This window comes from Tupaia chinensis, unplaced genomic scaffold (assembly GCF_000334495.1).
Source record: "Tupaia chinensis unplaced genomic scaffold, TupChi_1.0 Scaffold000251_1, whole genome shotgun sequence".
NCBI lineage: Eukaryota > Metazoa > Chordata > Mammalia > Scandentia > Tupaiidae > Tupaia > Tupaia belangeri.
Window position 1 is genome coordinate 5,026,274 of NW_006159731.1, and position 11,324 is coordinate 5,037,597.

The 11,324-nt window shown below is 41.0% G+C and overlaps 1 protein-coding gene across 1 annotated transcript in view; it reads right to left on the reverse strand.

The window, feature by feature from the left end:
* Nucleotides 1-11,324, reverse strand: part of ITGA2 (integrin subunit alpha 2) — a 90,607-nt gene that overhangs the window by 13,911 nt on the left and 65,372 nt on the right. The window contains exons 21-26 of the mRNA XM_027772058.1: nt 10,267-10,359; nt 9,609-9,685; nt 9,438-9,521; nt 3,924-4,026; nt 2,326-2,436; nt 823-927 (exon numbers count right to left, since the gene is read on the reverse strand). Of these exons, the coding sequence (XP_027627859.1) occupies nt 823-927; nt 2,326-2,436; nt 3,924-4,026; nt 9,438-9,521; nt 9,609-9,685; nt 10,267-10,359 (573 nt within the window). The remainder of the gene's footprint in view (nt 1-822; nt 928-2,325; nt 2,437-3,923; nt 4,027-9,437; nt 9,522-9,608; nt 9,686-10,266; nt 10,360-11,324) is intronic.

Sequence of the window (11,324 nt, forward strand, 5' to 3'; positions counted from 1 at the left end):
CAGGATGCAGAAACACAGGGCTATCACCCGAGACCTTTGAAGTTACAAACTCTGGAGCATTTTTTTGTTTTGTTTTGTTTATAAGCCAGAGGGGCACGTGGTTTGCCAGAAATAGAGGAAGAGGAAGAAAATACAAAGAGGGAGAGGGAGAAAGTACCCCCAGTGGGGCATGGTCACCCCACAATCCCTTTGCCATTGATCTCTCCTTTGGGGATTTTGAGCACACGTGCACGTGTTCCTGGTGTTCTTTTCAAGCTCGGGGGCCGAGATTTGAACTGTGTGGTTAGCCGCGTGGTATCTGGCTACCTTAACTACTAGGCCATGGGACTGGTCCTGGAACATGTATTTTATGAGTAATGGCACACGTAATAACTCCAATAATTAAATTTTTTTTTTTAGAGGTTTTCGCTATAGGGCGCATGGGCTCGCCAGACAGACAGAGAGACGTAGAGACAGAAAGCGAGAAATCACCCCCCAGGGGGAATGGTCATGCCGCAATCCCTTCTCCTCCATTCTCCTCTCGGGATCTTGGGCACGCACACACACACGCCCGGCGTGAGTTTTAAGCCACCAGGTCTGGGACGCGAACCATGGTTGACTATGTGGGAATCCAGCAACATAGCCATTACGCTAACTGCTGGTTCCCTCCAATAATTAAATCTGAGCCAGTATTTTCTATCTCTTGATTCATATGAGCCCCCAAAAAGACACAATAAGAAAGCTCTAGGAGATCAGCTGGTAGGAAAAAAGAAGCATCTTGACTTCAGGCAAAACAAACCCCGTGTTGCCAAACAAAACCTTCATACATTCACTCATCCTTACCAATTCTTTTATGTGCCGGAAATTTTCACTCTTGAAAGACACAGAAGAAGGTGTTTGTCCTATTTTCAGTGGATTTATATCTGCATTGCAACTGATGTCACCAGCCTATTAAAAACATCAGCAAATCAAATTGAGGAAGCAAAATGGTTTATAATGATCTTTTCAACAGGAGAGGGGACTCTGCTATCCCATGCTGTGGTGGAGAAGGGCTGATAGGTTTCTTTCAACTGGACTGACTGGGCCACTGCTGTTAGCACTGAGGTAGAACCTGACAGATTCAGATTCTCCTGATGTGACTTGATGAGCGAGGCTAGCTTCTTTTTTTTTTTTTTTTGAGAGATTTTCACTGTAGGGCGCGTGCGCTCGCCAGACAGACAGAGACATAGAGACAGAAAGCGAGAAATCACCCCCCAGGGGGGATGGTCACGCCGCAATCCCTTCTCCTCCATTCTCCTCTCGGGATCTTGGGCACACACGCACACGCGCCCGGCGTGAGTTTTAAGCCACCGGGTCCGGGACACGAACCGCGGTCGACTACGTGGGAGTCCAGCGACATAGCCATTACGCTAACTGCTGGTTCCCGCGAGGCTAGCTTTTTATAGCCCATGTGTGATGAGACAAATCTGCAGTAACAATAGACTGAGGGGTTTAATTCAGGGATTTTTTTTTTCTTGTGGAACATTTTTAGGACTGGGATTTCCTGTAGTCAGCCATGTATACTAAATCAATAATGCCCCTGTAGATCAGTCAAGTGCTAGACTAGGGTGGGCTATTGTCAAGGCGATGGGCGAGAGCAGGTCTTCTCAGGCTGCATGGGAGAATCACCTGGGGATCTTATAAAGAAAAACATTGGTGTTAGAGCCTTATCCCTAGAGATTCTGATTTCATTGATGAAGGTGGGTCTGGGCATGTCTCTGATTTAATATGAGCATCCAGGGTTGAATATTACGTCAAGGCGTTGGGCGAGAGCAGGTCTTCTCAGTCCAGGCTGCATGGGAGAATCACCTGGGGATCTTATAAAGAAAAACATTGGTGTTAGAGCCTTATCCCTAGAGATTCTGATTTCATTGATGAAGGTGGGTCTGGGCATGTCTCTGATTTAATATGAGCATCCAGGGTTGAATATTACTGGGCAAAAGTCCAGGTTGTTTGCTTGCAGACTAGCTCCTAATTGCAGTCTGTAGACCTACTATGCTCCCATCATAGGCTCAACTCTCACTTTCTAGTCTTTTCTCTTAACAGGGTCCTGACAAAGTCACATCTTCATCTGGACAAAACAGGGCATTTGAAACAAATTTCTGCCATCTGCAAATCCCCAGACTAGGCATTGGCTTCCTTGTAATAATATTCTGCTTCTAATAACTGCTAGTTAATGGGCACCAGGCTACATAAGGGTTATCTTCTGTTTTCCATCTATAAAATATCAGGCGTGATTGCCCTAACCTCCTGAGTTCTTTCTGTCTTGAAGGTATACAGTTTAATAGGCAGTTTTGTTGTCCTTACCTGGTCTGTGTGCACCCCAGTCAGGTACATCAGAGGGTTCTTTTCTTTGGTGTACTGAGGGATGTGGATGATCACAGATGCCATGCTTATTGGGACACTCCCTGTTGTTACCTGCATAGGAAGAAAACATGCCGAAATCGCTACATGATTATGGATGTGAGGAAAGAAAGCAACGGACCTGTGTTGAAGAGGGGCAACTACACAGTGCTAACACTGAGTCGTATGAAAGTGAACCGGTACTTTATAGTCATACTTTGGATCTCTGTGTCCTGCCTCTTAATGGAGAAAAACTCAACATCTATAACTTGAATGGGTGAAAATTTGTGGCTTGAGAGGTGGTGGTATAAATGGTTAAAGACACTGTTTGTGGAGTCAGGCTGCCAGGGTGTGGGCTTCCATAGTGCCACTGATGGGCAGTGTAATTAGGCAAGGAGTTTGACCTCCCTAGGGTTCAGCATTCTCATTTGTACAATAAAGATAAGCAGGAATTCAGTAGGCATGCTTTCCTAGAGGGCTCTGGTACAGCATCTGTTCTCACTGCTGGGGTTTCTGTTCCAATTTGCTGGCACTCGTTCCTTACTGATTGTTACACATTTAAAATAACCCCCCTGAATAATGATAGTAACAATCTCATAACTGATCTGGGAATTACATGGGGATAATACGTGTGAAGCACTTCATACGATGCTGATTCTTAGGACACTCTCCATGAATGTTACTTTATTATTACTACAGATTGAGTAACTATCCCTTTAAAAAATGTAGTTACCAAAATCCATCCATATAAATCGTGGCATCTGGATCACAAATCAAGATTCTTTTAAAGATTTGTGCGTTTGTTTTTTTTTTTATCACAAAATTGCAGGGGTATAACCGTAAAAAGAACCAGTAGGAAATGGACAAAAACAAAATAGTATTGACTTAGTGTGGTGGATGAATTTTCAGTTTCCATGTTATTATGTTAGAAAATAGCCAATCTTTCACAAATTAATTTCTTTTTGTATAACTGATAACAATATTTAGATTATTAGTTGCTTACTAATAGCCAATTGAATTTGATCTAACATATTTTTAGATATTACTTAACATGACTGTATTTTTGTATACAAATGGTAAGCTTCTGAAACAGAATTATTCTCTAAGGATAAATTGGCATTATAATTACATTCCAGAAACTTTTACCCACAGCAATACTATTATGGTAATGGTCTCTTGATTAGTCCTGAGCATTTGTCTTCAAAATATGCCAATTATCCTTTACTCAGGACACAACTCTGCACAAAGCCCAATTGTTTCCTTATCTATGGTCTATCCTAGTGGTTCTCAAAGTATGGCACTTGGACCAGCAGCATCAGCCTAATGTGGAAGCTGGTTAGGAATGCACATTTTCAGGGCCCAGTATAGACCTACTAAATCAGAAATTCTGGGAGGGTAGCCCAGGATTCTGTGTTCTAACAAACTATTCAGGCGATGAGAAAGTCTGCTCAAGCTTGAGAACCACTGGTGTATTTAAACTTTTTACTTTCTTTTCTTTCAAGATTCATTTTTTTCTTTCTCTTTTCTTCTGTACTTGCCATCCTTACATCAGGCTTACCAACCTTAAGGGAGAAGATAAATTTTGGACCAATATCTTCAAAATTGTGCACGATAGAAGGAACATTTCCATCCGAGGAGACTTCATAAAAGTTTATGTTGGTGGATCTGTTGAATGATGTTGGAAAAGTCAAATATTTTAGTTTTATTGTTGTTCTTGAGGCTTAGTATTTCTCTTACTTAAGTATTTTCTAGATTACATTGGAAGTAGAATAGTTTACTTTTATTGGGTTGTCAGAAAAGTCATGATGCATTTTTGCACAGAAAAACACAGAAAAATATTTTATGACTTTTCTGACAACCCAATAGTTATGAAAACACTTAGTGAAAATAAGTGCTTGTTATAGGACTGTGGTCCAATATATGTTTCTAAAACATGTTCCTTCATGGTCTTTGTGCTGTGATTTGAGGTTTTACATGTTCATCAGTGGCCAAGTTTCAAAATATTACTTCAGAATGGAGTGGAACTCTAGTAAAGATTGATGGCACGTTGACAGGTACATTCATCAGTGGACACTCAGTTGTCAACTGGTTGAATGAACTTATGAGCCAGGAGTTTTCCAGTTGGTATGGCTGCAATACAATAAAAGGTTTTGGGTGTTGGTTTGCAGTATTCATTATGGTATGCCTGTGAAACAAGGCATGGACTTTCCATATTATTCCTTTTCCTGATCTTTCTTTAGTTTTAAGCCAAGTCTGTAATGATTTGGGTCTGATCTGGGGATGATTAAATAGGTTTCTACCATTAATACAGAGACCACCTTTAAGATGAGTGGCCCAGAGTTTTTATTAGATTAGACCTAAAACCATCAGACTGATCTTGACCCCTTTCCTTGGTATTTCTACCTAGTGTCTGCAAGCAAAGGAATGACTAAGTCAGAAGAACCCCCATAAGACTGTGAAAGTGGAGACCTCCCCTCTCCTCACTCATTTCTGAGTCTCTGAAGCTGGATTCCACCCAGGGTAGCTTCTTTGGGTGGGGCTTAGGAGATGAGGGTAGAATAGCAGAAACACTATGTATATCTCCATTATTCTCACTGGACAATTTATTTTAATTAGTGGATATTGATTCAATTCCACCCCCTGCCTCATATTGGGCTAGATATTTTCTGAAATGGAGTGTGTGTGTGTGTGTGTGTGTGTGTGTGTGTTTTACTGAAACCCTGTGTTTCTCTTTTTTAATACTTCACAAAATTTTTCCAAACTCTCAGAAGGAAAATCTGAGACCTTAATAGATGTAGCATTTGTCAAGGTTAGATATATGAGAGGAAATGATAGGTCACCCTTACATGGAAAATGGGAAAACTGACTAGGAACCCTGACACAGAAAACCTGCCGTGTGAGCATGAGTTATTTCCTTTGCCTTCCAGAAAATCTTTGTGCAAGCCTCTCAAGAGAGCCAGTTTCTAAATTAATTAATGTTCTGCTTTTGCATTTTAAAGAGATCTGACATTTTCCCATTTGTTTCTTAAGTGTTCTTTAAGTTACTTAAGTGTGGATCAGTGTATTTATATTGGCAGTTAGCTATACTCAGGGGGTTCGGTTTCAGAAATAATACTATTGTCACTACCTGTTCTAGCCTATCCTACGTGCACAGTATCACTGAAGGTCGATATAAGATTGAAGAGGTTGCTAAGGGATATATTTAATAATTAGGTAAGATTTCTTCTCAAAAGTTTGCTAAGATGTTTGTTGAAAGAACTCTTTACTTTTTTTTTTCCTGCAGCATTTTCTGTAATGAAACAAAACAGAAATGCAAAATAACAAAATAGCTCTTAAACACTGGATTGGTTTCCTATATTATGATCTAGCAAGGAAGAGAGTAAATTTAATCTGGATGTCCTGATATGGTACAGGTTAAGATGACATAAAAAACAAGGTACAGAAGAGTGTTTTATCACTCTTTCTAGGTAAATAAAATGTGTGTGCACATGTACGTATGTGCATGTGTGTGCTACATGCATATAGCTTGGTAGATAAGCAGACCCTATGTGTGGAAGGTATTCTGAAAACTGTCTAGTTAGTCTTCCTTGGAGAGTGGCACCAGGGAAGGTCGGAAGAGATGACTTTACTCTTCCTTGTGCATCTTTCTATGACATTTGGATCTTTGGGGGTGGTAGGATTAGGACCCATTTTAACTTTCGTTCTTTATAATTTCCCGTGTTAATTTTTTTAATTTAAGCTTTTGGCCATAAGGTGTGTTGTGCTTGCAGAAGGAGAGAGAAAAAGAGAAGCAGTGAGAAGGGAAGTGAGAAATCACCCCGCAGGGACAATGGCCACACTGCAATCCCTTCTCCTCCATTTTTCTCTCATGTGGGCATGAACACACATGTGCCCAGTGTGATTTTTCAAGCTTCCAGGTCCAGGACTCAAACCATGGTGGTTGGTAATGTTGGAGTTCAGTGCCTTAAGCACCATGCCACCTGCTGGCCCCCCATGTTAATTTTGTTAAACTATAAGATATAATTTAAAGAAAACCAGAATATATTAGAATCCACATTACCATAATAAAAAATAGTTCACATGTTAATTAGTAAAAGTAAAGTCCCATTTCAACCTTATATTTATATCATGTTAAAATACCTGAAAAAAATGGGTGCAGTGGGAGTGTGGATGATTTTTTAAAAAGGCTATATTAACAGAAAAAATGTTTAGAAGAAGAAAGAATTAATGTAAGAAGAAAAGATTTCAGGTAATGTGACCATCTCAATCTTTTTGGTTGACTTTGTCTTCAGTTACTTATTTTAGCAACTGGGGGCCTTGGTAGTCTGCAGGTACTAATGAGTTTTTCAGGGATGGATGGCTTGCACTGTATTTTGTTTCTGTGTGTGTGCTGTTTGTAACTCACTTGATACAAAAACATTCTTTTCATCTTTGCTCATGCGTCTCAAGCTCTAGACATGATGACATAAGTTCCTTTTTGTTTTTGTTCAGTGATCTATTAGATGATCTGCAAATCCCTTGCTTTCAGGGGCTGGGATGATGTGGTGGGAGTAAGAGAAGTCTCTAGACTTCTTCAGAAAACTCTGCTGCCTTTCAGGGGTGAGAGATTTGTGCTGGGAAGCTGCCTTGTTCCTTCACCAGGTAGAAATTTCTGGTGCCCTGGCTTGGGGTGGGCATCTCCTGCACCAGCATAGCTGTGCTCTGTGCTCCAGTGTCTGTGTTGTGAACCTGCCTCACTTCATATAACTGAAGGTGCTACCAACCTACTAGCACCGGTGGTGTTCATACATTACTTATATCCCAAGACACCTATCCCTCTGACAATTCAAGATAGCTAGTAGCAGGACCAGCAGATGGTGTATTGGTTATGTTGCTGGCCTCCCACGTAACCAACCAAGATTCAAATCCCAGACCCGACGCCTTAAAAATCATACCAGGTACATTTGAGTGTGTGCCCAAGATCCTGAGAAGGGGATGGAGGAAAAGGAATTGCAGAGTGGCTATCCCCACTGGGGGGTGATTTCTTGCTTTGTTTCTCTGTCTCTGTGTTTCTGGGAAGTGCATGTACCCTATAGAAAAAAATCTCTCTCTAAAAACAAAACAAAAAGATAACTGGTATCAAGTAGTAATATTTTATTTATTTTATTATTTATTTATTTTGGAGAGGTTTTTGCTATAGGGTGTGTGCACTTGCCAGAAAGACAGAGAGAGACAGAAAGCGAGAAATCACCCCCCAGGGGGGATGGCCACAACACAATCTCTTCTCCTCTTGGGCTCTTGAGCCCCCACCCACACGCACCTGGTGTGAGTTTAAGCCACTGGGTCTGGGACTCAAACTGCGGTCGACAACATGGGAGTCCAGCGACATAGCCATTACGCTAACTGCTGGTCCCATTTTAGCCACTGTTTTCAGGGTTATTTGCTTTGAGCAAGCAAGTAAAGGGAATAAACTATTTTGTCATGGATGACTTCCTTTGGAAAATTTGTCATTTCCTTCTGGTTGGAAAAAAGCCCTAATCTGTTTTATCAAGGATTTTCCACCCAGCAACTAGACTCAATCTAGTTTCAGTATCTGACTATTCAATCTGTGACCACATTCAATATTTGCTGTGGACCTACTATGTGCCAAACATTGTGCTTAGGGCTTCATGTCCAGGAATAGGAATATTACTTGAGATCTCACTTGGATAGCAGGAATTTGGCAGCAAGAAAGTACTGGCAACTGTCAGGACACATTAAGTGTTCTGTTGCAACATTTTAGGGAGGTTTGCAGCTTCTCTGAGGGCGTGTAGAGGAGTTTCCCAATGACATGTGGAAAAAGGGTTATTCCTCTGCCTTTCTGGTACTGCTTCCAGTCAATAAAACTAAAGAGTCACTCAAGGTTTTGCTAAGGGCCAATTTGTTAATAAAATTACAAATTAATTAAAAAATTATTTTTTAAAAATAGTTGACAAATGGAAAAAAATATATATATATTTTTGGAGAGGTTTTTACTATAGAGCGTGTGCACTCGCCAGACAGACAAAGAGAGACAGAGAGACAGAAAGCGAGAAATCACCCCCCAGGGGGGATGGCCACACCGCAATCCCTTCTCCTCCATTCTCTTCTCGGGATCTTGGGCATGCACGCACACGCGCCCAGCATAAGTTTAAGCCACCAGGTCCGGAACTCGAACCGCAGTCGACTACATGGGAATCCAGCGACATAGCCATTACACTAACTGCTGGTCCCAAAATATTTTAATTCAAATTCTTCAGATAAGAATACACATATACAAGTGGTCTTCAAAAGTACATGGAAAATATGTATTATGAAAAAACTCCGCATGGATTTCAATTTATTTTTTGCACCAAATATATATGTACTTTAATTACATTTGTTCATCGACTTTTTGATGTGCTCCCTTATGGCCCAGCCGTGGTGGCGCACATGGTAGGATGCTGCTGCACAATAGCAGAGTCACACATTTTGCCTGGGTTTGGGTCCTACATCGACACAGCCAGGTATGGTTGCGGGGCCCCATGATCTAGGCTGTCTGGGAGGATGGGTGGGAGACTGCGATATGGCAATACTCTGTCAAGGGCCCCTCTCTGTCTTGCCATCTCTTTCTTTCTCAAGAAATAAATAAGTAAACTAAAAAAAAAAAAAAAAAAAAAAAAGAATGAGCATATAGAGGACTTTTTTAAAGAGGTTTTTGGCATAGGGCATGTGCACTCGCTGGTGAGCGAGACAGAGACAATGATGAGAAAGCAAGTGAGAAATCACCTACAGGGGAAATGGCTATGTCACAATCCCATCCCCTCCATTCTCTTCCTGGGATCTTGGGCATGCACACATATGTACCTGAAGTGATTTTCAAGCTACTGGGTCCAAGACCCAAACCAAGTGGTTTTCAAGCTACTGGGTCCAAGACCCAAACCACAGTCAGCCACGTTGGGAGTCCAGCAGCATAACTACTATGCCATCTGCTGGCCCCAAGAGGACTTCTTTAAGCATGAGCCAAATGTGTTATAAACGAGAGTGGGGCCAATGCTAATAGTCTCCCACCTCCCCCCCAACCCCTCCGTTTTGCTCACCTTGTTATGTGAATTTCAGCATCATACAGTAGAGGGATTTTGAAGTTGACCAAATTATCTGCCTCGTTTTCTTCTTGGCTTTCACTATTGAGGCGAACATTGGGAAATTACTTAGGGAAATATTATAAGAGTCATTCGTAATTATCAGTTCATGACCTTATTTTGCTTTACCTTAAGGCTTGGAAACTGACAGATGCCTGATTCTGAAGATTTTGAAGATTGAAGTCGAAGTTAATAGTAAAAGTCACCTATACACAAAATTAAAAGTTATCAACCTACGAAACTTTATATTCAGACAAAAAAAGTTTCCTCTAAAAGCAAACTCACTCCAACTTAATTCTGATTTTATATACCTTAAGATTTTAAATGTATAAAATATCTCTACTTATTTGTCCATCTAGCTTTACTATGAGTTTATTTTGGTGCATTTTTTTTTCAAATTCATGCATAGTTTTATTCATAATATGCATTTTCCATGAACCTTCTGAAGACTCCTTGTAAACTTGTCTGGATTGGAAAGCTTTGTGCAGATGTGCAGCTTGCCTACCAGATGCTCTCATGGCTCTCTGCACAGCACTTTGACTAACACACGCAGGCAAAAAGAACTCTCCATAGTGTGTGTGCATTTGGAATGAATTACATGGAAAACCCCACATTTGGTATTAAAGAAAAAATACATATTATAAAATTTTCTTGAAGTATACAGCCAGTTGTTTTATGATGTCTATCAAATGAGGACACCTAATAAAATGATGTTACGTTGGCCCATGAGCCTGAGTGCTGAGGAGGGGCTAGCTGGAATGTGAGGATGATGAAATGAAACTTGTACCTGTTGTTCTTGCTTTAAAGCAGGGTAGCCTACACCACAGGCCACAGACGTCTGAGATGAAGCAACCTGGCATGCTACTTCGGTCCCATCAACCTGCAAGAGGCCAAGAAATGACAACAATCAAACAGTAAATAAAGTGTGTGTGTGGGTGTGTTTCCATACACACAGTGAAAGAAGTACAGGAATGTTTTAGCAGTACAATTGGTTCACACTGAAATAGTTTATCTTCCCTTAAGACTTGAAGTTTTATACTTTCCAGGTGGCTAACATACTATGTTTATTGCTAACCCTAAATATAACCAGGATATCCAACAAGGCAAAGGAGAGATTAAAAATTGGATTTTTCCCCCAATGGACATCATAGTTTTCTATTTCAGAAGCATGCATATTCAGAAAGGCTTTCTTTAGTACATACATTTCCCTTAACATATTTGAAATTTGTGTTTTCTTATTGATTTTATTCATGATAGAAAGCATATGCATATCCTATGAGAGAGAGAGAATGAGAGAGGGAGAAGAGCATCGGCAGGGTCTGGTCCCATCGCAGTCCCCTTTCCACAGACCTCCAGCTTGTTGGGGTCTTGGGCATGATCAGTGTGTTCCACCTAGTGGGGTCAGAACCTGCAGCTGGCCATGTGGCTTCTAGCAATGGAGTTTGGTCAATTACTGACTCTGCCACAGAGGCTGGGCCTGAAATCTGTATTTTCAAGGGGAAAGAAGCAAATTGCAAGTTTGTGTTTATCTATATTTTAAATAATTTAAGGAATCTTTTTAGTTTTCCTCACATTTGTTTTCCCTTTGAAATGAGAAGTTGCGGGCTAGTTCTGTGGTACAGGGGTAAAGTGCCTTGTGTTAGGGCCAGAGCCCACAGGGTCAACTGCAGTTTGAATCCTGGCCCTGGCAGTTTGAAAAACATGCCAGGTGGGTGTGTGTACGGGCCTCAAACCCTGAACAGGGGGAGAAATGGAGGAATAAGGATTTTGACATGACCATATTCCACTGGGAGTTGTTCGTGCGTGCTCTCTCTCTCTCTCTCTCTCTCTCTCTCTCCCCCCCTT